This window comes from Plectropomus leopardus, chromosome 17 (genome assembly GCF_026936395.1).
Source record: "Plectropomus leopardus strain MGB_pleo_1.0 chromosome 17, ASM2693639v1, whole genome shotgun sequence".
NCBI lineage: Eukaryota > Metazoa > Chordata > Actinopteri > Perciformes > Serranidae > Plectropomus > Plectropomus leopardus.
This window is the reverse complement of record NC_142192.1, coordinates 26,890,229-26,915,086: the sequence shown is the minus strand read 5'-3', so window position 1 is coordinate 26,915,086 and position 24,858 is coordinate 26,890,229. Positions and strand designations below refer to the sequence as shown.

Genomic DNA, 24,858 nt, shown 5'->3' with positions numbered 1-24,858 from the left:
CAGAAAATACGACCCAAAATGCAAGGCTATAGTAAGGCAAAAATGTCAAAAAATGACATGTTCCAAAAACAGCTTAAAACAGCTGAAAAGTGCATAAAATAGCTTGCCAAGTCATGCCATGGCATAGAATTTCATAAAAATGTCCAAAAACACCAATTTAGGACTGGGACTAGGACCTCTGACAGGGGATCCTCCACTTTTTTTGATAAACAAGCTCTGTTTTGGTGCAGTTTTATGCACTCTGGCACGTTCTAAAAAGTACAGAGACAACTTCCAGCATGAATCACTATATTTTTATTGTGAATTGCAAAATGGTTAGTGGCCCACCTGGCACTATCAGGGCTAAATCTGGCCCGCAGGCCATAAATTGAGTATCACTGCTGTACACACTGTGTATTGCACACTGATGTACTCTGGCCTAACCTGGTCATGAAAGTAAGGCGAGGATGCAGCGAGCACACAGCGGTGGGCCCTGAACACTTGCCCTTGCACCTGGATGGAGAGGTCGCACAGCCTGCCCTCTTCCCGCTGGTGGTTCAGATTATCCAAAACAGCGGCGCGGGCACCGGGAAAACACACCTGCACAGTCAAACCAGTTGGAGCAGCAGAAGCACTGCAGGTCGGATCCATGGTCACACAAAACTAGAGAGAGAATTAAAACATTACTAGGTGAAAAAATGTTCATTTATCTCTGATATTATGTGTCTCAACACACTTTTTTATAATGGTGCTCACAATTTTTAGGCTTTATCTTGTATACAGTAGATGTGCATAATGTATATAGGATTCTACTTATCTAAACTATGCATCTGTTCTTGTGCTTCCTTTTGCAGTGACGCTTACATTTTTATCATATGTCATAAATAATGTTTTCTGTTGTTGTTGTGCAGAAAGTAAGAAACTTGCATCAAGGACAGACTTCAGTTTTCAGTATGTGTTGACAACTATTGTCTATAAATCTTATTTAAGATAATACTAAACCACAAAAAGCATGTAATATAGTAAACAATAGAGAAAACAATAACAGTGACATCAGGTATGTTTACATGCATACTAATATTCCACCATCATTCTGAAGATGACAATATTCTGAAATTGTTATGGACCATGTAAACAGCATATTATGTTTGCATGGAATTACATTTTCCAACTGAGACATGTGGGATATGCCGATATTATTCAAATTTTGGGAGCATTTTAGTGCATGTATAAAGCACATTTGGGATCTGTATCTTAACTAGAGTTTTTACCGTTGTTTGTAACGCACAGCATCTTTCTTGTTTACAGTCAGCTCTGTGCATTGCCATGGAAACATTGCACTATAATATATTGGTTGTAAAATTTTCCATGTCGTGAAAACAAGGCTGTCAAGGTGATGACATCTAATGTTTGTTTACTAGGGTTGCAAATTGTAAGCACTTTCCTTTATCGATTAATCGGTAAATTAACAATAGATTTATCTTTTTTTATTTCAAACAATACCAAATGATTTTTATCCTCAGACAAAGCTCACAGCAACACATTGCATACATTTTGACAGCATTTCATAGACTATTTATTAAATTTGACGTTAGATTAAAGTCCTAAAGACCTATTGATCAGTCATCCCTATTGTTTACCTATTCAGCAGTATCTAACTATATTAAGTTCACTATATATTAAGATTAACAAAAGCAGCAAACCCTTTCAACTGAAAATCTGTACAAAAAACAAAAGCTCAAAATTTGATCATGACAATTAATCAACTACAACTTGATAACAGCTTCATTTGAAATTGCTTGATCACTTTCCTGTCAATCGACTGTTACTCGACGTTTAATCGACTTATTTCATAACTTCAGTCAGAATAAATGAAAGTAGGCAGACAGTCGATAAAGATATTACATGATAACCAGCCTGTGTACTTCCCAAACTGTATTGATTTGTGATTTGAACTGAATGAGCTCCCACCTGATGATCACAAACACATTTAGCTACCTGATATTAGCCCTCTATGTATAACTGTAGTTAAAAATGCCCTGTCACATTAAAATTTATCGTTAAAAGCAGCATTATTTACACAAAGTCCGGTTTGTATTTGCTCGTGTGTGCTCGTTTCTGCGTTAGCATGTAGCTAACGGTTGCTAACCAGAAGTCACCACATTAGCTAGCTAGCAGTTAACATTAGCTTCGTTACTTTACCTTTGATATGTCGGTGTGTCGAGCTTTTTACTTTTATACGGGACGTCGCCGGCTATTTACAGGACCACATCATTGTTCGTGACTCCCGGACACAAAGCACCATCGCTTGTTTGTGTAAAAAAAAAAGCGCCAGCAGCAGCTTGCCCGTAGGCGTAGCTGATGCTAGCTGGTTGACAAAACAGCATCAGCGCTGCTCGCACACACCGTGAGTGGGTGTTTGGTTTTAAATTATCACGAAATGCTTTCACACTGCTCACGGTGACCTGCGGACTCAGCTGCGAGAGTATTTCACTTGTTTTATGAAAGCTGAACCCACAACTGTGTGGCCGGTTATTGGAAGTTATTGATCCAGCCAGCGTTATGTGACCATATTCTGTTGACAGGAGGATTTAATCGATATGATCACCCCGCCCCACAGGAGCTCCGTTAGGGACTGTTCGTTATTTATGAGAGGGGAGGCGGTGATGTTAAAAGGGGGAGGCATGTCAAATATATTTTAAAGCACTTTGTTTGTATTTTGGCTCAGGGGAGGGGCATACAGCTTTAAATGGCAGCGTTTTGTATTCATTTTAACTCCCTATTGATGTTTTATAAAGTTTTACAAAGAAAAAAAATTTAAAATTATTTTTTTTTATTTTTACAAGTAAATCACGAACAAAATGACACAATATCAATTTTAAACAAAAACATACAAACAGGCAGTTAAACTAACAGGTTCTGACCAGGGGCGTCATAGTGGGGGGAAAAGTGGGACTGACTACCCAGGGCCCAAGTGGGGAGGGGGCCCTTATTGGGCCTGAAATAAAAATATTTTTTTTATTTTCATTTTTTTCTCTTTAAGTAGTGACTGCAATAAGTTAACTAAAATTGTCTGAGTTAATGAACAAACATTCAGAATTCCTTTCTAGAAAAAATGTGGAGTCTCTCTCAGAGGCCCCTCTCACATTTTTCAGGAGTGTAAAACAAAGTTATAGTTGTTTATTGCTTTTAATGGGTCATCGGGTAATGCAGGTGTGGTTATAACAATTGTACAGGGTTGGCTTGGGCCGTAGTGATGGGGCCCAATGAGATATGTTTTCATGGGGCCCAGAATTCCTGGCGACGCCCTGGTTCTGACATACAAGAAAAGCCACTATTATATAGTCACAACTGCTGGAAAAAAAAAGCACGCCGTTTTAAAAAAAAGTTGGTTTTAGTTGGATATAGGTTGAAGATGGTCTTAGTTGGTACTGACCCATCTGTTGCTGGTCTTTGATGGTTTAGCTGGGTGGGCTTCCAGTCGGATATGCTGGTGTTTCCAGCCTGTCAAGCTGCACACATTTATCTTTATGCATATACCATGACAGCAGACTTAACTGTTTCATGCCCTTTGCTTTTAATAGTCCCCCACATGACACTGTCATTTCTCTATGCTCAAGGACATTGATTTGGTTTCAGTTTTACAATGTATAAACCAGCCAGAGTGTCCCTGACAAGCTGGTATGACCAGCTAAGCCATCCAAAATTATGCGAAAATCTGGTCAAACAAGCTGGGCAACCAGCTTACCATTTAAAAATAGTCAAACTGTTGTTGTTTTTTGTTTGTTTTTCAGCAGAGGTTCACCTGCCTGTTTGTATGTTTTTGTTTCTAATTGTTGTTGTCTCATTTTGTTTCTGATTTCCTGTTAAAAATTCAACAAAACTTTAATTCTGGAAAAAACAACCTGCATGCATGTGTTATTTTTTATGTAAAAGGAGTGTATTTGTAGCTTTTGGGGTAAGAGAACAAAAAAAAAAACACAAAACAAGTCCCATAGATTGTGTACATTTTAAAAGATTAAAAAAAGACTAAATAGATAAAGACAAAAGATAATAGAAGATATTATCTTTTTTTTTACAGTCTACAAACAGACCCCAGCCACCCCCTTTTTGGACAAGTAAAGAACAGTCCCTTAAAGGGCCAGTTCACCCTTAATATCAGCTGCCACAAAGCTTTTTTTTTTTTAATTAAACGTGCTGAAAACGCTACATGAGATCCCTGCAGTGGTCTCTGGGAAAAGCTAAGCTCTTATCGATGTGAAAACAGCGGGACTGAAGCTGTTACAGTCGTCACACACTGGATGTGCTCAGTCATACACGCGCGGCCGTTTTTACCGCAGTGTATCTGCAGCATCCTCTGATCTGAGCGACAGAGGTGCCGTTGTGGTAGCTGTGGCGTAGGAAGAAACATCGGCACAGGACGTATCTGTTCTATGTTTTATACTTTTTTTTATTTTTTTGGTGGGCTGGCTTTCTTTTTTTGTGGGCTCGCGTGCGCTCATGCAGTTTTATCTGCAATGCCCGCACGAGCGAGGCATCTCTTCCACGAGCGCGCCGTGATGAGATAGGTGAAGTCTTTCCACATTCAGCTGTCATTGCAGGAGAGGACAGTATTTTTTCTTTCTCCGGAGAGACGACTCGAGGAGAGGAGGCCTCTATTTCAGGACAGTAGGCTCTGATTTCAAAGGTCCGATGAAGGATCAACATTAGGCCATTAGATTGGTCTGTATTCAATATTGGTAGCGTGTAGCCTGTAAGAGGTAGCCATTTATTATCATAGAGCATGCAATTTAATTATATATGCACTGGCATTTAAGTGTATCGTAGACGTCCAGTCAGTAGCTTGCATGTTGCACATTATATAAAAGCACATTTATCATAATCTTTTGTGTATTTGCCAACAGCAGATAGCAGAGCATGTGGCCCCGGGCAGGTCTAATGATTGCTCTGTGCATCTCACATTAAGACCTCAGGGAAAAAAAGATAATCTAATCTCAGGGTGTTGATCTGGGGAGCACTGTGAGCCACCAGATATCTGGTTTGTTTCATGTGCTTCTTGGTAATTAAAAGCTGCATCTCGAATGCATATTGTTGAGTAGAGATAAATCAAAAGGCTGTGTCAAAAGCAGCAATAAATTGTGGCAATAAATTTTGCAACCAAAGGGAAACGGTTGCTGGCTTCAGGACTGTTAAGGCATCAAATTTAGGCGTATAAGGAAGGCCTGTAGACAGATACATTTTTGCACTTTACAATGCATGTTTAGCTGCATCAGTAGCTGCCTCACATACATATTGCATCAGCCTGCACTTAACTGATGCACAGCTTTTATTTACACTAAAGCGCCAGTCTTCTTACAATACCAAATTGCAATTATCTGCTCAATTATTTAAAGAAAAAAACGTGAAGGTGCTCGGTTTATGAGTGTCATGTGGTTCATCTGAACTTCCAATAAGGGTCTTTTAGTGCTCCGTACAGAGTGTTGTTGTTAAAGTTTTTGAGGCTCCTCGTCAGATAAAAAAGCTGCTCAACTTCCGGTAACATGGTATCAACACACCTTCTGGTCTTTTTGCTCCTTTGCACCGTGTTTGGTGAGTTGACCTGGTCATTTGATCATGATTTGTTGCTGTATCATGTTAATCCAGACTACTTATTGTCTTTTTTGTTTTGTATTTTAACAGTGTACCACTGTCATGGGGCCTGTGCAGAGGTGGACTCTGACACAGAGGCGGTGGCAGGCGGGGGCTTCAAACTGGGCTGCATCTCCTGCAAGAGGAGGAGCGAGGTGGAGGGTTCTGCCACCGTCGAGTGGTACTTTAGAGGGAAAGGAGAAGCCGACTTCGTTCATGTGAGTGCAAGTCATCGCTGAGGAATTTCTTAGTCTGATGCCAGCACAAAATCTAACTGACACAGCACAGCGAGGAGTACAGGATATTTTTGTGATTGTGAGAGGACTTTTAGTTGCGCAAGCTTCCTTAAAATCACTTTTGTCTTCGGCTACATTCCTCAAGACACAAGCTATTAAAATATGCATGCATAGATTCACACCAAAGCTCTCCTCCTCCCCCCTGTCTCTCTGTATCTCTCACACAAACACACACACACGGCGTCAATCACATCACGGCACCCAGTGCTGAGGTCATCATGGGGTTCAGATGCAATCGATTGTGATATTTTACACCACAGAGATCATTATTAAAGCTCCAGAGATGACCTTGTGTTAAATCCTCTGGAGAGCATGCAGCGATGCAGTGTGTCGCTGCACATATAATTTAGTGTTTTATTATCAAAATGAACCACAAATTATACCAAGACCCTGTCCAACAAAAAAGGATCTGGCTTTCTGTGAACGACTTTAGCTGAAATATTTTCTAAAAGCCTCTTTATGTGGCAATAAAAACATCTCTCTCATGCATATGTGTGTTATATATCACATGTACAAAATTAGAGCGTGTGCACAGGTTTTTAAATGTGTGTGAACACGCTTAATAGTCGTCTCCCATTGCCAGCAGACCTGACCTTAGTACAGCTCTGCAGGAGACAAGTGTGCTTTTCTATGTGTGTGTGTGTGTGTGTGTGTGTTGGGGGGGGGGGTTGTTTTGAGTTTTTTTTGTGGTGTGTCATGTTCAATGTCACAGACAGGCCAGAAAACAGGTAAACAAACAGCAGAAAGCAGCATATAAGCCAGAAAAAATGTCCCGTAGGTCACATCTCTTAGTACATCTCTTATTTATTCAGTCTGTCTTTCAAACTCGGTGCAGACTTATTTGGATTGATATCTGAGCACTGCTTGTACGGAGACAGACCGTATTTTGTGACGACGCGTCATTACACCTCGCTGGTTAGGGGCTTAAATTATCACTAAACCCAGGTGTTACGTTTCCAGCAATGCCGATCGAGGCATAATGATAAATGCCTGCGACTACTGCAGTCATTTGACCCAGGTGAATTTTTTTTTCTTTTCCCATAACATTAAAAAGCTGGATGTGGGTGGTAGCTGTTTAATACAAAAAATATTTTAAAAAAAAAATAGATACAGCCACTTGAGGCTCTTTTATAGATTCCTCTAAAATACATATTGGGAATAAAATTATATAAATACAAAACGTTGGTGGCTACTTCACATTGATACTGTAATTCTTGTGCCAAACCAGCCCTCATATTCAGCTGGCTCATGTCAACATGTGGCATCAGAGCAGCCGTGCACAGTCGCACACTTCCACATCGAAACATATGAGAGGATAGCAGAAAGGAAACATAGCGCAGTGTGGTGCTACTTTTTACTCTGTAGATAGAAATATAGCAAGATGCACTATTAATGAAAAGTACCGCAGAGCAGCAACATGAGTCACCTCTTCAAACACTTACAACAATACACTCTGGGAGTTACAAGGAGGCTGACCAAAAACAAGAAGATGCCCATAATAAATGTGGGTAACATATTGTTTTTAATGGCCAGTATGTTTCATGTGATTTTCCTCCAAGTGCAATGATCTTGCCTCAAATGCCCCTTCAACAATAATCTAACATGCAAACAAATGCCTAGTAGCTATAGGGATTTTATTGGGTTTTAATTCAAATAAATCAATAAACAAAATAAAATATAGCCTGTGGGCGTCAGGTTATCTTTAGGAAACAAAAAATCCTGCACAAAAACACAAAGACAGCCCTGATGCAGTTGACCCAGTGGAAAGGTTTGCTTTAGTATTTCAAACAGGACAGCATAAAACACAGAGACCAGAATATCTGGCTGATGTCTGCTAACATGAGGTCTGTGTTAGGTTGAGGAAAGATCAGAGTGCATCCATCATCACCTCTCTTATGCCCTCAATCAGGGTGTCATCACACCCTGATTGGTTCAGAGGAGAAATGCATCAAGCTGCTGTCAATTCCTAATCAGGAGTCAGTCTCCACACCCAGCAAGAGCAACAGATGATCTGGATCACCCTCCAATCAACTCCAGGCAACTGTGACATTCAGCTGAAATGAATCCTGAAAATAAATGAAAATCAGACACAAACCGTCTACAAAGAGACACAAAATAACCAAAAATAAACAACCAGTAAAAAAACATAACATTACTTAAGACACACCAAATGACCACAAAGAGACAAAAAATAAAAATAAAAAGTCACAAATCAACCAGCAAAAAAAAAACAAAACATAAAATTGCCTAAAAGACATACCAAATGACCACAAACAGACCAGTAAGGACTAAAAAGGGACCGAACTTGGCCAGTCAAACAGCAAACATAAAATTACCTAAAAGGCCACAAAGAGACTACAAAGACACACAAATCAACCAGAAAAAAACATAAAATTATCTCAAAGACACACCAGATGACGACAAAGTTAAAAATTAAATAATCTGGCAAAGGGAAATTGCAGTAAGTACCAAAGAATAAGGAACTGCCACAGCTGTATCATTAAAATTGTAACAAAATTATCAGGATCATAATGACTTTGAGTTAGTTTGGTATCACCCTTTCCTACTTTACTGTCTTTGTACTTTTTTGTTTTTCTTTTTTAAAAGATTGAATCTGCTCCTACTGCGTACATCATTGCACTGAGGGAACACAATTTCATTACCCGAGTACTATATATGGAGACAATAAATTCTACATTGAACCCTGATATACAAGCTTTGGGGACTCATGAGATCATCTGCTCTTATTATTAAAGGTCGTCATCGACTCTCACGCCTTCCCTGTCTGCACTCATGGCACAGAATTTATTCAATTTTAAATTAAAACGGCTTGTAAGGTAACAAAAGTACTTCATTGGAAAGCCACATTTTACAGCAGTACAAAAAAAGCAGGTAGGAAATGTGAACAAAGTGTCTGTTTGCATCTGTGTGAGGATAGTCACACTGCAGGTATTTGACTACTTACATTCATCCCTACAATGCTGAGATTAAATAAGTACATTTACAAGGAAAACATCTCAAATTGTACATTTCCATTGAGTGAAGTTTAACGAATAATCTTACGATGGATGCTCCAAACTAGCCGTCATTATTTCCAATCAAAAGCGGTAAAGGCGTGTTATGCGAGCAATAAAAAAACCCACACTCTTTGTTGTGCATCATGTGACCTATAGAGGTGAAAAAAAAAGTGTTTCCATTTCAGTTTTGTGAAATATGGCTTTTTGGAATCGACTGAAATACTAATTCATGCCAGAACAATTGACGTGTTTCCAGTAGGCGTATTTTATATTTTGTCTCACTTTCAATTTGTGCAATTTGAGGATTATTTGTTGGATGAATGGGTCAAGTACAGGACATTAACACAAGACAATGGGGTTTGTGTCCTATGCACGTCAACGCTGACAAAAATTTTTTAGATAGACTTAGATGACTTCATGATTATGTTTAGGTTTTAGGTTGTGTAAAGCTTCTAAATTCACACTCATACAAACTTTAGCGGAATAGCTGAATAGACCTTTTCGTGTTACCAAAAAAGAAGACAGTAAATTTTTCAAATTCATTCAAAAGCTGTATACATTTTATTTAGAACATTAAAAGTGTGAGTGTAGGCGTCAGGAGTTTCTGTCACAGCAGCATTTTGATTCATCTTTATGTCTCTGTGGTTCCAGATCTACACCTACAACGAGGAGGGTCCAACCATTGAACACGACCACTTTATGGATCGTGTGGATTGGAACGGGAGTAAGAGGAGTAACGACATCCAGGACGCATCCATATACCTGCTCAACGTCACCTTCAACGACACGGGCACATACCGCTGCTTCTTCTACCGCATCCTCTTCTATGAGAACTATGAGTACAACACTGTCGTCAGCAAGGTGGTCCACCTCAGTGTGGTGGCTAAAGGTACGATGTTAACAACTGAAGTTGTCCACAATCACTTTGCCACTCGGCTTTCCTGTGCAGGAATTAAGTGTCACTGTTTGTAAACAGTACTGACAGAGAAAATGGATGCCAACCCCAGAATCACTCTCATTTTTTGCTATATTTGCATTTTTCAGCACTGCGTCCACAATTTCTGTAGTTCCCTCTTTGATGTGTGCTGCTTACCCCTTGGCACCTGCTCATTACCTCTAAAGTCCCAGCCTCAGCTGCGCTCTGTGCCCAGAAATGTTCAAAACACAGCAAAATAAGAAGAACATAAGAAAATACAGGCAGACGACATAAGGCTGGTTTCCATTAGCCCTCAAATTGCATAAACCGAAATTGCTAATATAAAATACGTCCAATGGAAACACGTCAAAATCGAAACAAATTCCCATTTATGGCAAAAAAAGTTTTTACCCTCACATGTATTTTGGGTGATTCAAGAAAGCCACATTTCACAAAACTGCAATGGAAACACTTTTTCCACTTTTTTGTTTGAAGTGATGCTATGGCTATGTGCTTGGTAGGAACCGGCTCCCTTGTGCATGATGCAGCAGGCACTACAAGAAGTGTTATTGCATCTCCTAACTCTTCAAAAGTTGAGCGGATCATCCTGTAGTTCTGAATCCACGATTCCTCTGTGAAATCGTGGACTATCAGCATCCAGAAATCCTTCATACTTGGCAGCTAACATGTATAAGGGGCTTGCCTTTTCATCATCGCTCGCATAACGTGGTTATGTTGCCTTTGATTGGAAATAATGACGGCTAGTGCAGTGGCTGCTATAAAAATAAACCTGCTGTTTTGAACATCCATCGCCAGGCTTCTTGGAATGTCATTGCAAAAGAAGAAGTCATATAACATCAGTCAGTGGAAACACAGTCATCTCGCAATTGTGATTTATCGACATTTCGAAAAATATCACTTAAGTTTTTCCCAAATCTGTAATGGAAACCCACCTATCATCTCTGCAGGAAATACACTGCCACACACTTTTTGTGGTTCACAAGTGATGATTGAGAGGGATTACGTTTGTATGAGTCTATAGCTTGTTGCTTTTTTGTTTGTTTGTTTTTTATGTAAATCCCATATGGATTACAATGAAAGAAGTTATATTCCATTGAAAATCTGGAAAGATTGATGTTTACCGATCAATGGATGACTAAATTTGATGTTAAAATCTTTAAGTACATTGTGGCAGAGTAAAATAATATTTACAGAAACCATCAAATACCGATGCTCGGTCAGTGGCCCTTGTTGTCAATACAATGCACAGAGGCACCTTTGGTGGCAGTATGAAACACACTGGGCAGCAGCGTTTTTTTAACATTGAGATTAACTTTATAAAGAGTATAAAGAGATAGAAAGTCACAATAGGTTGGATGGGAAGTGAGATGAATGGGTCAAGCAAACTCTGGACTTTCACCAGGGAGACCACGGTCCATTTCCCGTGAAACCTAAAGTAAATAGAGTTATTTTAATGACAAGAATTGTGCAATTGTGAATGTAGCATCTTGTGGTTGTAATGTATGTCAAGTGACTACATATGTTACTAACAAATGTCGACATTTTAAGCCATTTCTTTTTTAACCAGCCACATGCTTTTGTTGCCTATACAGTAGGAAGTAAACCTGAAAACTAGGTGTTTTCCCAATATTGGAAGTTTACCTTTCTCTCTGGTCTGATATCCTTATTTCCTGGTCTTCACGTGTGCAGCGACCAGAGGAACAGCTTCCATTGTGTCTGAGGTGATGATGTACGTGTCCATCATTGGCCTGCAAGTCTGGCTCCTCATAGAGATGATATACTGCTACAGGAAAATAGCAGCAGCCGGGGAAGAAGCATTACGAGAAGCAGCGTAAGTGTTTTTGTTACGTACATTCGTATGCACATTATGCTCATATGTGAAAACCTTGTAACTCCAAATTCAGTTTTTAGTTTGATTGAAAGGATTACAGTGCATGAGCTTCTTCTTTTTTAATAGATTGGGAATTCTTTCTTTGACGGCTGCAAACCTTTCAATGAGCCAAAAAAAATGTTGGTTAAACTAAAAACTGATGTATTTCTCAGTTCTTAAAAAGCAGACACTTTGGAGATACAAGGTTTTTATGCATTAGCATTAAAATCATAAAGGTATGCCTAAAAGTGCTGGATTTTTAAGGCAAATATCTGCATTGATATTTGGGGGTCTAAAAAAAATCCAGCAGCGATATATTGGCCATTATTAGTTTTTAGTATCAATACAGACGCCTAACATGAGAAACCAATTATTTTTAATGGGTTCTGTCAGTTTGGTTATTTAAGAGTTGATTTGTACTGAGTGGGTTAGTTTACTGTTGGAAAACCTTATGCTGTTTCTAAACTGCATAAAACATATTCTTTTCCATACTGCATTTTTTTGTTAATTACTGGCCAGAATATATGCTGATACTGATATATTGGTTGAGCTCTATTGCGTGTAAAGCTTGATACAACACACAACTGGAGTAAGACCCAGTTACACAAGCATTTAAAACAACAAAACTTTGCAGCCAAGTTATTAATTTGAATCACAGTGATCTGTAGGTGTACTCACTTAAAGTCATCTTGGACAAGATTTTTCATTTGGAGTTTCACTTTGTGGACTTTACTCATGGATGTATACAAACACCTTGATAGTACTTCCTGGGTATACCAGATTGTTGGGCACAAAGAGCAAGCGCACTAGAGACTATAACCCGCCAAATTTAGCCGGCCAAGTAGGTAACTTCCGTTTTAGCCCTCCACACATCCAAAATGTAAGTCTTTGGGGGAAAGGCTGTTTGGGCCTTATGGCTTCAGGTGACGGACCTGGACATGAATTCCAAGGTTTGGCCCAGACCCTCAGGGAAGCCGCCCAGCCTTGCAGCCAAAATTTCTCAGAGGCCACTCGTAGTATTGCAGCGAAAAAATCCCCTGCAGCCCAAATAGCATTTACCTGATTGACCACCATTATAAAAGAGACATCTGTAATACTGTTGACAACATATCAGGAACTTCAGACAAGGTCAACTGTGACTCTTTCTGTTAGGAATCCCTCACCAAGCTTCCAGAAGCAAATATTTTGTTTAATTTCTTTGACACTTTGTGGTGTGACTGGGCCTTTACTCTGAAAACCGACGACCAAACTTACTGATGTTTTCAAAATAAGACATTTGATGTGAAAATAATGCATGAAAAAGTTATTCATGCTTGCTCGCTGACTTCAGTCCTACAGTATAATTTAAACTTTTACTTTGTGGCATCCTCTCTTTGGTTCATTTTCTTGTCGTCTTAACCACTTATTTTAAGATTATCAATGTTTCCATTGTGTTAGTGTGTTTTCACCTGTGTCTCTTTGTCTCACGCTCCCTCCGTCTACTTGTCATGTTTTCGTCCTGTCATCCTCCTCCCTAGTAAAAACCAAAACCAAAACCAAAACCTCCCTCCTGTAAGTCAAAAAAGGAACAAAAACCTGTCATAGAGTTATAGCTGTGATGTTTTGTTTTTGCATTTTTCATTCATTTTTCATTATGCTAAAGTAAAAGGTTTAACATTGTTTCACAATATTGATTTTTCTCTTTCCCTTTCAGAAATGCTGAGTATTTAGCTATAGCATCAGAAAGTAAAGACAACTGTGCAGGGGTGCAGGTCGGAGAATAGCACAGGTATGTTCACGATGTCAGCAGCATCACTCCCAGGTACCCCATTTCCATCTAAGGCTTGGTATCTAAAATTTAATACTTGTTTTGTCCCAACTAAGCTTCATCAGTTTCAAACTCAACAAGAAACATTTAAAATGGGTCCAACTTCCTGTTGGAATATTTTTCAGTGTTCGTTAATGACATCAGCTGACAAGATGTAAACAAAGGACTAATGTTGCATTTCAGACAATCTGGAAGTCAACACATTCAACAATGGCAGCATGCATGAAGGCCACAAGACGTACTAGACATCACAGTATACTGAAGTACTAAAATACATTAGCCTAGCTGTTGGCACATAGGCCAGTGAATGACATGTTTTGATACATTTTCAAGTATAAAAATGCCTTCTGTAACCTTATGCGTACTTTTTCGCTCATTTGTGCAAGGAGGCGGCTCGCTTGTGGCACAGTTGTCCATGGACTAGCCACAGAAACACCACTTCAACACCGTCTGTAATGTTTTTTCTTTGCATTTGGTGTTGTGCACCTGAAACGCTTGTAAGTCAAAAATTTAAACTGAAAAATTCCGACCTTCGACTTTGAATAGAACACAGCAATAAGCTGTTGCCTAGCAACGCCGTTCAATTGAAAGCTGTCAAGGACCAAAAGCTGCCATTGAATACTAACTCATATTCATCTACTTTTTCTTTGATCACTTCAACAGTTTTCTGATTGAAATAATAATCTCGCAAATTTCAGACTGTGTAATATTAATCTCTATCAGGAATGTTTGACATTTTGGAAAGTAATATTGAACATTTCCTCTGGAAAATTAAGTATTTGCTGTCTTGCCAAGAGGTAGACGAGAGAAATGTGTTATTTTACACCTCACTTTTGTGCAGATTAAAGAAACAAGACAATGTGTTAATCGGGGAGCTTTAAGAAGTTTTTGGACAGACCCAAGCTAGGTGTTCCCCGTTTTCATTCTTTATGCTAAGCTAAACTAACCACCTGCCGAACTCAGAACTCCCTAAAAACACGTTTCACTTGGAAAGGTGTGATTTTGCAGGATGTACAGGATGTCTGAATACTGCATGTTACAAGTATGAAAGCATACAGAATATAAAACCTCCCCATTTCTGAGTAGTTTTTTGTTACTGGACATAATTGAGTTCATCTAAATGTCATTATATTCCAGCAAAATTTAGTTGTACATATTTCCCGATATAACTTTATGATGGTGAACTTGAGAACTTATGAGCAGTCAGGTACAAGTCATTTGAAAATCTAGTTTCAACAGTTTAAACAAAAAGTGAACATCATAACCTTCCTCTAATGCATACTTCATATATGAGGTTGCATTAGTTTAAGCTAAGTGTGTCCAAAACTGTCAACTTAGTGTATATTTTAGAGGTTCTGGTGTTTATTAATGAACTGGATTCTCTATAAACACTGTGGTTTTGAATCAGTGCCATTTAATCCATTAACACTTGTGTTTGTTTAATCTTCAGGCTTCCTCCGTGGACTGAAAACATCCTTCCACCCTCTGACCTGCATGTAGACGACCTGGAGGAACAGCTCCCCTTCATCTCGAGCCTCTATTTTACCTTTTCCTTAACAAAGACCCCACATGGATATGACATACAAAGAGAGCATGGTACCAGCACTGTATATAGTATTCTGCGCCGCAAAAGCATGTCCTGCACTTATTTGAGGAACCATTATGCATTAATGAGCCACATTGTCGAGAGCATATACTGTACATACAGTATTTCTTTAAGTATATGTAGTCACACATTTATATAAAATGTTAAGTGGTACTATGGGCGTCTGTTGGACTCCATGAGGCTGATTGTAAAAGAAAGCTTTTTACTGAATCATCACCACCTATTGTATGATTAATGCGACACACGTGTATGGTAATTTATAAAAAATAGAATGTGATGGACTATGATAGACTGTCTCTCAAGTTGCTAGTTGAACATTCAATGAAAACTTAAGATGTACTAATAAAAACCGAAAACGCACGTGATTGTGAAGTCTTCTGTTGATGTACGTGACAGAAATTTTGCTGATTTATCTGCTGATTATTTTCAAGAGTTGAATGGATGGATGATGTTACCAAAATAACAACGCAGACTTAACAATCTCTTTTTTTATTTTTTTATCTTCATGTAGTTGAAGCAATCACCACGTGCTTTCACATGAAAACAAATTTTCCAGAGAGCTAATAATTAATAATAACACCTTATTGGATTTACAGCCAGCACCATCCAATCAATAGGTACGTTCCCATATTTAAAGGGACAATTCGACATTTCGGGAAATAATCATACTGGATTTGTCTTTCTGAAAGGTTAGATGTGGAGACTGATACCACTCTCATGTCTGTGTGTTAAAGACAGAGCCAGAATTGGGACATGAAAGTTGTAACAGCACATAACTCCCTGTGCAACTACACATTTTTACATTTCTGTTTGTGAGTAGTTGAGACAAAAGAGGTGTGAAAGTGGAAACCGACAGCTTCTCTGCCACTGCTGTTTGCAAGTGATTTTATTGTTGGTGCCGCTGTCACGAAGATGGCATTTTGTTTTTCACAGTTAATTTGGTTTTTCCACCATCTGCCATTTTTACTACTGAGGATAGTAACTGCAAAGAACTAGAGACTGCATTGGTACCTGACTCAAATCTTACAGAAGCAGGTGGTTTTTAACTTTGCTCTAAACAGTCAAAAAGTAAACCACAGCTAATTCAGCCTAATGGTTGAATTACATCCTTTGTGCTCTTAATCAAGCCCTCATTTTCCAAAGATCGCACGCTGTGGCAGACCTGTTTGGTGGAAGCGAGGCTAACAGGGAACCAGTTTAAATGCTAATAATGTCACTGTTCTAAACACATTACATCGTGGACTCAACATTTTCTTCACAGTCAAAGCAAAAAAACTTGCCTATTTCCACTTCAATTTGTTAACTTTAGAAGTGCTTGTAGACATACCTGCCAACTTCAGGCAGAGCCAGGCGAGCTGTTTCCACGTGTTTCCAGCCTTTATCCTGAGCTAAGCTACCTCCAGACTCCAGTTCTGTAATTACGGTACAGACAAGAAAGCGACATTTTTCTCAACTATTTCCAACTTTCAAAATATGACTGAGAATTATTTCCCAAAATGTTGAACTATTCCTTCAAAGGTGACACCATTCCTGTCATTAACCCTTCAGTGCATCCCACTACAGCTGTAACACGCAGTCCGTGCCGGGATACTGAGGCAGGTTGAGCTGGTACTTCCTCTCCAGGCCCGGTGGCACAAAGCGGCCTCCCAGGAAGTGGTATCGTCCTCCGAACAGGGAGGCAGACTTCTTCGGAGCAGTGAGAGAGATGAGCATGTCGGGCTGAAGTCCGTCTGCGCTGCCCTGCTCCACATCCCAACCTTGAAAAACAAACAAACAAACATCATGTCACAACCCAGTCCAGGCCTCCTTTTCTTCTTCTTCTCGGTGAATATGCTCAGTAAACGTCATGACAATCAGGTCAGCAGCACCACAGGAAAAGTCAAAGGGTCACTGAAAGCAACAGGATTCTTCCATCTGGGAGCAAGAACAGCCATTTACATGCAAATTCAGCGATAACATTTTAAGCTATACTACTGTGGTCACACACAGATGAATGGAAGCAGTCATATCAAGTCTTTTTTGTGTATTACTTTTGCATAAATACTTTTGTGCATTGATGCATTTTTGCCGCTGCAGGACTTGAATGTAATTTACTGGAAGCTGCCCACTGAATGTAGGGCTAGGTATAGTATTAGACAGCTTTAAAGGAGCAGTGTGTAAGATTTAGGGGGATTGAGTGTAATCTTGAAGTGTGCATTGTAGATTACAGCCAGATCAAACTTATTCTGAAAGCAGGAGGTTTGGAGTTGAGGGTTTTTTCCTGTGAAATTTCCTAAAATATCTCCAGAGGTTTCTTCCTCTCCCAAACAGACACACCCAGTGATTTACGCAAAATAGAGCAGTTTCTGTTTCAAATCAGAACGTGGAGATTTCAACCGATACAAAAAAGGTGCGAGAGTGTGCGCCCCATATGACGACACCTTTGCAGCGCCCCCGGGCTCAATTCCAGCCTGTGGCCCTTTGCTGCGTGTCATTTCCCCTCTCTCTCCCACGTTTCCTGTCACATCAATAAAGGGAAAAACCCCAAAAATAATCTTAAAGAAAAAAACACTTAATGAAACCGTCTCACGTTGAAAAATCTGTGTTTTTCTAAGAATCTCGTTGCAGACGAGCTGCTTGATATGGTGGCTGACACAAAAATGCGAATGACCCCGTCTGAGGTCACTGTTTGGTTTGTCCATTCTAGGCTACCGTAGAAACATGGCGGACTCCACGGACGAGAACCCGCTCCCTCATTCTGAGGTGACAAAAACACAACAAATCACACACAAAATACACTAAAGAAAAAATACTAATCATATTGTACTAATCATATTGTATTCCATTTCTGCCTTTATATCCCCCTAAATCCCACAAACTGGACCTTTTAGTTTTAAAAAAAGGGTGTCAAACGATCAATGGGTAATTATATCTGTATCATAATTTTATAAATGACACACTAATTCTCAGCCAACCAATCATTATGAGGCTGGAGTCCATGCGGACCACAACAACCAATGTCCACTGTAGAAACTGGACATAATAATAATAGTATATATATATATATACAGTATATATAGCAACAAAGCCGTAGAACAGCATAGTATTGTGTAGCAGCCTGTTAGGCAGCACTTTTCAGAAGAACCAAATTCACCAACATGGTAGCGAGTACATTTTTCTTTCGTGGAAATCCATATTCTTCTCGCGAGTGTGTGTGCGTGAGGGCTGACCTGAGGGGATGTCGATGCTGGCTATGGGGGCGGTCGTCTTCTTCAGCACGTCCAGGATGGAACCAAAAGGCTCTCGCACAGCGCCCTTAAAGCTGAAGCCGAAGATGGCGTCTATCACCACGTTGTACGCCTCATCAATCACAGCGGCCTGAGAAATCAATATGTTCCACGGAAATTGTTGTTTTTCTCTTATATCACCTCAAAAGACCAACAAATATCAACATTTTATGACCAAAAAGCACATGTGTGTGACTGGAAAGCATCAGTAAATGAGTCTGCATCGTTAGTTATTAAGTATATTATTGACTGTGTTGTCTGCTGCAATAAAAACTCCGACCCTAATTCTCCCGCAGGGATAATTCAGGCTTCATCTCCTCTAAACTGCAGCCTCATTTAGCCAGATCTAATCACGTGTAATACAATACTCGCACAGCCTGAAATAAAATGCTCATAGACACAACACGCAGAGGAATTTGCTTCACTGCTGCGGAGAACGCTGCTGCATAATTGATTAACGCCGAACCTCAGGCATCTCGGTCAGGAAGGGGATCTCCATTTTCTGGCACTGTGTGGTCAGGCCCTGGAACAGAGGCTTGTTCGGCCTCTTCGGGTACAGGATGGAGGGCTCGTAACCCTAAAAAACAGGACACACAAAGTCTTCACAGTTTGAAAATTGAAAGCCACAAGTTTGAGCAGACAAAGTTAACCCTTTGAAACCTGGATCGACATCAGTTTTCTTTTGCTGCATTCAGACAACATTCACAAGCTTTTAAATGTGAGCAAACTAGTTTGATTTCTTTCAGAGCCGAGGGGAGAAAAGGCATTGAAAAGCTCTGAAAAAAATCTCCAAAAATTGCAAAAAATTTGCGAAAAGTGACAAGAAAATGCCCCGAAAATTCTGACTTTTTTTTTAGGGGTGAATTTTAAAAAATCTTGGAAAATGTCCAGAAAATGTAATTCCGTTTATAATTACAATAATCATATTTTAAATATGTTACAGGAAAAAAATACATTTTTTTCATTTTTATTTTAATTTCTTCTTCTTCTTTGGCTTTTTTTAAATGTAATTTTCTTGTAACTTCTTAACAGTGCCTTCCTTTTTTTTTGCCTGTGTCTTACTAAGTTGTTTATTGCCTTGTCTTCATGTTTTTGTTTGCTCGGGTTTCAGCACAGACGGCTTCAATTAAAGTTAAAGCATAAAGAATGTCTTGAGTCTGGTTCAAAGTTGCCACTGGGGATTTACTTAGCTAACGCTGTCCTCAGATGGTCTTCTGTTGAAGCAACTTAACTGCCAAATTCACTAATGCTTTGCAGCTGGTGGAACATTAATCCTCTAAGATCCTTTACTTTAGTAAAAGTAGTAATGTCTCGTTGTAAAACTATATAAGTAAGAGTATTGTTAACCCAAAACGCCCCCTCACAGTGTCATGGATACTGTAATAATGGATAATTATCACTGATGATGATTTGTGGGCAGAATGATTTGTTGTAGCTGATATGAATTACTCATACTATGTTATTTTGCAGAGCAATATTTCAATCTGTTTTTAATTATTTCCGTGAGCCAGAAGTGTGTGTGCATTTATTGTTTTTTTTAACTTCCTGTCCGCAGCCAGCTGAGCAAACTCCTGGCCGATAAGCCTCATGTTTTGTGTGCACATGCACTATAACTGTATGTTCAGGGACCTCTGGTGGTTGTAGTTATTCACAATAGTTGAAAAGCCTGTTTTCCTGAGTGTTTTACACTCTCAGTGCCGGCTGACTCCTCACTCCTCTCGACCAGCTGGTAGGGCCACAAGTTCTGCATAAATTAGCTCAGCTAAAAACAGCAAACCTCACCGCCTGTCGCAGGACGCATTTTGGCCTTTGTGGTCGTTCAAAAACTGACATCCTTGAAAAGTTTGGTCTCATTTTCAGATAGAGCATCTGCAGATTAATTCCCTACCTCACATGTTATGATGCGCTTAAGTTTGGCACAATATGAAATGAATGAATCCCAGTTTTTGTTATATTCCTCGTGACAGCTGCATCACAGTTTTGTCCGCCGCACGGCATCGTACCACAGCGGGAGTGTTTCATAAGCAAAACATTAAGCCTGCCAGAATTTAAGTAAGAAAGCAAGCTGGAGAGACTTCAGAGGATCATACAGCATCTTTTAGGTGCTCAAAACTGCAGGAATTTGGGGAAAATATTAGAAAATGATACAAAAGTCATTTTCAATATTAAATTAATGTTAATGGGATAAATATATCAGAACAGCTGCAAACAAAGAAGAGATGGTGGACAGCTGTAATTCTCCACCTGGCTGAACAGAAGAATATGTTCGCCTTTTTCTTTGTTTTCCTTCTTTCTTTTGATCTTTCTTTTCTCTCTTTTTTGCTTATGCTGTCTTCTTAAAATAATATTATTTTCTCTCTGAAGAACTTCGATTGGTATCTGAAAATGTGAGCTCTAATGTATTTTTTTGTATTTTTTGACACTAAATAAAATTGTTTTTAAAAAAGTAAGTTAGAAGGCTAAGTAGTTGAATGGTTTTGTTTTTTAAATGTGTTAATTTTTCTTATTTCCTGTTTATACTTTAATCCCTTTGCACCTCTGCTGCAGACAGCTCTTACTGTCACAAAAGTGAAGGAAACTCACAAAGAGTTTGAGATGTCGGGCGCAGACCAGGCCATCGCCTCCGTTGTTTCCCGGTCCACAAATCACCAGCAGAGACGGTTTGTCCTTCACCAGAGAAGTGAGCGGATACGCCTGCAGGAAGAAACAGACAGAAAATAATCAATAGAGCACTGAACCACAGCTGCTATTTGACAATTAAAAGAGGATTTTCCTTTCAGCAGCTACTCAAGAGAAACGCCTCCAGTGATGTAGAGTCAGAGGACGCAGTAATCAGATTATTCTCCTCTCCAGGCAGTAATCTGAGTCAGACACATCCGTCTACTGTAAATGTAAAACCTGGTTTCTGTGTAACACAGCGAGACTTTTTATAGCAAAAATTAAAAATACCTGATATTTACAATGTCTTAAAGGAGTGTGAATGTGCACTGAAAAAACATAAATCCATAGTTAGATATATCAGGCTGCTGAGAGTTTTTGGAAGACTGCATTACACGGTGTCAATAATAATATATCATCATGCCAAAGTTGCTATTTTGATGTGTTGTGCATTAGTTTACAAAGCTTTTAGTCACTTGCTTGTTAAGAAATTTGAACTGTACTAACTTCAACTAACATCAAATTGATTGATTAGTGAAATAAAGAGAAAAATAAAAACATGAGAATATTCGATCATATTTGTATAGTGAGAATATTGTGTATGGAGCTTTTATCTTTCTTACATTTTATTCCTATTTTTCTCTTATTTTCATGATTAATCAATTAATCTATTAGTTCACAGAATTTAATCATTTAAAGACTCTCCCTTTACAATCATAAATGATGAAGAAAAACATCAAATTCTCACATTCAAAAAGCTGGAACCAGCTAATGGTTGACATTTTTGCACGAAGAAAGAATAAAAACAATAAATCGTCAAATTATTTGACAATTAATTTTCTGTCAGTGGAGTAATTGATAAAGCGGCTAATTATTGTGGTTTTATTTATCACTCAAAGATAAATACAACACCTGTAAAAATCCCAAACCCAATTCAGATATTCAATTTCAATCATGTATGAAAAAGAAAAGTATCAAATCTTTACATTTGAAAAATGTTTAAAATGTCTGACACAACCATTGGATTATCAAATAGTTGCCGATTGATTGATTTTCAGTCTATTGACTAATCAGTTGCCAAATTCTTGCAGCTACAGATGAAACACAGTCAGTTCTATTTCAAAATAAGAGCCCTGACTGATGTCTCACCCTGGTGACGGCTGTGGCACAGCTGAGTCCCGCCAGCTCCATCAGCTGGTCCACACTGAAGCCGTACTCACTGAAGAGCTCCTCGTCGATGTGCTGCGCCTCCTCCTGCCTGTGGAGCATCTACATGTTAGTTCAGACAGTTTACATACATACATACACACACACACACACACACACACACACACACACACACACACAGTAAGTGGTTTTGCAGGATATAAATCTTTACCCGAGATATTTGATGGTCTGGGCCATGGTGGACGCTGCTCTGCTGCTATAACAGTCCTTCCTGTGGTTGTTAGCTGCAGCGGACAGCGGGCATGTCCCTCTCTGAGCGAGGACTGCTGTGGCCCTTGAGGTCACCAGGAAGCCGATCCCAAACAGAGCCCGCACGCTCAACATCCAGGAGGATCTGAACTGCTGGAACAGAAAACACCACAGTGATCTACCCTGAAATGAAGAAGCGTGTCCTCACACTGGTCCCGTGATTTGATGGAAGTGTAACTGTGGAGCTGACAAAACAAAAAGCTTTTACATAAACTGAGGCCTGCAGGCTGTGGTTAATATCCAACAATTTCAGTGTAAAAGTACATTTTCCCACTTATGAAAGCTCTGCTGCCTCCTACAGCTGCTGCACTGCTCTCACTGCATGTTTGCATTTTTCTTCAGTCCACCTGCAGGCTGCGCACTCACAGGCATCCGTCATCTCTTTGCTCTTAGCTCCTGCTCAAGTTTATTTACAGGAAGAGACCAGACAAAGACTCTTAATGTCGAAGTGAATTAAATTTTAACCCACTGAACTAGGTATCGATATTGCAGTTAATGACACAGATAGCTGCTATTTAGAACCAATATGCATTTACAATAAAAATGAAAATATTTCTGTCAATATTTAGGATTTGGAATATAACAAACTCCCACACAAAACTTTGTTTAAATGTCTTTAGCAAATATTTAATCAAAACTAAAATGTAAAACAGAAGGTTTCCTGCAACTTATGAAGTCAAGTGAAAATTTAAATGAGAAATGAATAAATAAAAAAAACTCCCGGAGGTTTTACAGAGTAAAAGTTCCTCCCACGCTGACTCTTTCATCCCTAGACTGAACTTCTTATTTACGCTTAGTGATCAAAATGTGTCGTACTGCACAGAAATTATCACACCAAGTAAAGCACTTCACAAACCATTATCTGTAAATCTGTTAATATTTTTGATTAATCATTTCATTCAAAAAGTCACGACAAAAATTTAAAGTATCCTATTCTACCTTTGTTATGATATGGGTGCGTTTTATGAAATTTCTAGAAGGGCAGAAGGCTGCAGAAGTCTGCCTGTCATAAGCCTTTGATGACAACATCAATAGGTATTTTTCCATTTCCATTTTCTTTATCTTTCTTTTGGACCATCAATAATTGTTTAGGTAGCATTTTCATTCCCTGATTATTTATTTTAGACCTAAAAAACACTCAATGTGATGTCCTGTCTTAGCAGTTTTTTTAAAATGACACCTTGCTATGAAAGTTCTGTATTGTACCTCACTTGTTTTCTGTTTTTGTTGTAATATATGAATTATTAAAAAATCAAATTAAATACTTGTTTAAAAGAGATGAATTGATCAATCAGTCAATTTATAAAGTAAAAACACTGAGCATTTGCTGATTCCAGCTGTTCATATATAAGGATGAACTGCATTTATTTAATTGTAAATTGAATATCATTAGAATTTGAAATGTTTTTCAGACAAAAAATAGCAATTTGGAGATGTCAGCTTGAGCTTTGGAAAACTGCAATTTATTTGTTCTTCCTTTTTTTAATATATATATATATATTACAGATAAAATTAATTCACTGAAAAAAAATAGTTAGTGAAAGTCCAAAATCATAATCTTTTACATCTGAACTTGTATTAAACAGAGAAAAGCAGAGATACATAAGAAAAGATCAATTAACCACATTTCTGTTTGATCAACTTAGTTTTTAATGTACCAATAGTTTCAGTATGAATATGAGGATGTAACACTGTAACAATTCTGTCTCATTTAAACCCATAAAACAGAAAAAAATCAATATCTGCCACAAAACGAGATGTTACAATTTAGTGAAACTAATTTGACTTTATAGCATGCTGCTCCATTAAACTACGTAAACTACTAACGTAAGTAATTGTTCAGATATTTGATCATATCGATACACTGATATTATTTTATGTGCTAATCTTTATTTTGTCTGTTAAAACCTGTATCAGCGTTACTGAAAGTACATTAACTTTAGCAGAAAGCAGCCAGCAAACTGGTTAGCCCTTAATGAAGATGATAGTTAACAGTCACGTGTGTTAATTACAAGTATTTTTCGTGTTTAAGTGTATAAAGTAAAAAATAAAAACACAGAAAGATCAAGTTGTACTCGTGAGTTCAGTTGTAAGTTGTTAGCTAACGTTTAGCTCTGAAGCTCTGAACTTTAAGTTCGTGACAGTTTATTCAAACACTCACCAAATGTTAGAGCGTCTTTCCTTAAAACAACTTCTCCTGCACGTTTTCACTCACAAACACTGCAGTGACACCACTTACAGATCAATAACAAACTGATAAAAGGTTACAGCTGTGCAGCAGCACACGCAGCTAAACGGCTTCACCCACTTCCGGGTTT

At 38.7% G+C, this 24,858-nt stretch overlaps 3 protein-coding genes across 9 annotated transcripts in view; 1 reads left to right on the top strand and 2 right to left on the bottom strand.

Moving 5' to 3' along the window:
- The window catches only part of zbtb22a (zinc finger and BTB domain containing 22a), a 14,879-nt gene extending 3,252 nt beyond the window's left edge, over positions 1-11,627 (bottom strand). For 2 of the 3 annotated variants that reach the window (XM_042506941.2, XM_042506943.2), the window contains exons 1-2: positions 2,182-2,582; positions 424-642 (exon numbers count right to left, since the gene is read on the bottom strand). In XM_042506941.2, the coding sequence (XP_042362875.1) occupies positions 424-630 (207 nt within the window). In that variant the 5' untranslated portion in view covers positions 631-642; positions 2,182-2,582. Of the gene's footprint in view, positions 1-423; positions 643-2,181; positions 2,583-11,498 lie in introns of those variants that run through there. The other variant, XM_042506942.2, reaches the window with a different exon arrangement.
- Positions 4,151-15,500, top strand: scn1bb (sodium channel, voltage-gated, type I, beta b). Its single transcript, XM_042506948.2, has 6 exons — positions 4,151-5,568; positions 5,659-5,825; positions 9,572-9,809; positions 11,547-11,688; positions 13,421-13,495; positions 14,985-15,500. Exons 1-5 carry the CDS (start codon positions 5,520-5,522, stop codon positions 13,488-13,490), a joined length of 666 nt encoding a protein of 221 aa, XP_042362882.1. The 5' UTR covers positions 4,151-5,519; the 3' UTR covers positions 13,491-13,495; positions 14,985-15,500.
- naxe (NAD(P)HX epimerase) lies at positions 9,584-24,858 on the bottom strand. 5 transcript variants are annotated; one of them, XR_015779422.1, is made up of 10 exons: positions 24,702-24,858; positions 22,443-22,630; positions 22,214-22,322; positions 20,990-21,100; positions 18,873-18,983; positions 18,350-18,497; positions 16,468-16,897; positions 13,176-13,276; positions 11,499-11,640; positions 9,584-11,287 (listed from the first exon to the last, which is right to left on the bottom strand). XR_015779422.1 is itself a non-coding variant. In XM_042506946.2 (7 exons), the coding sequence occupies exons 2-7, from the start codon at positions 22,613-22,615 to the stop codon at positions 16,698-16,700; spliced, it is 852 nt and encodes a 283-aa protein (XP_042362880.2). In that variant the 5' UTR covers positions 22,616-22,633; positions 24,702-24,858; the 3' UTR covers positions 15,614-16,697. The 5 variants fall into 5 exon arrangements, 4 of the variants coding, with proteins under 4 accessions (XP_042362880.2, XP_042362879.2, XP_042362881.2 ...); XM_042506946.2 differs by lacking the exons at positions 9,584-11,287; positions 11,499-11,640; positions 13,176-13,276 and having other exon boundaries at positions 15,614-16,897; positions 22,443-22,633; XM_042506945.2 differs by lacking the exons at positions 9,584-11,287; positions 11,499-11,640; positions 13,176-13,276 and having other exon boundaries at positions 15,614-16,897.

Excerpts from the sequence above, each read along its gene's own strand:
- scn1bb (XM_042506948.2), top strand. The coding sequence starts at position 5,520 with ATGGTATCAACACACCTTCTGGTCTTTTTGCTCCTTTGCACCGTGTTT. Across the intron at positions 9,810-11,546 it reads CCTCAGTGTGGTGGCTAAAG|CGACCAGAGGAACAGCTTCC; the intron begins GTACGATGTTAA and ends TCACGTGTGCAG. Across the intron at positions 11,689-13,420 it reads GAAGCATTACGAGAAGCAGC|AAATGCTGAGTATTTAGCTA; the intron begins GTAAGTGTTTTT and ends TTTCCCTTTCAG.
- naxe (XM_042506946.2), bottom strand. The coding sequence starts at position 22,615 with ATGTTGAGCGTGCGGGCTCTGTTTGGGATCGGCTTCCTGGTGACCTCA. Across the intron at positions 18,984-20,989 it reads CCCGACATCTCAAACTCTTT|GGTTACGAGCCCTCCATCCT; the intron begins GTGAGTTTCCTT and ends CCTGTTTTTTAG. Across the intron at positions 16,898-18,349 it reads CAGCATCGACATCCCCTCAG|GTTGGGATGTGGAGCAGGGC; the intron begins GTCAGCCCTCAC and ends TTGTTTTTCAAG.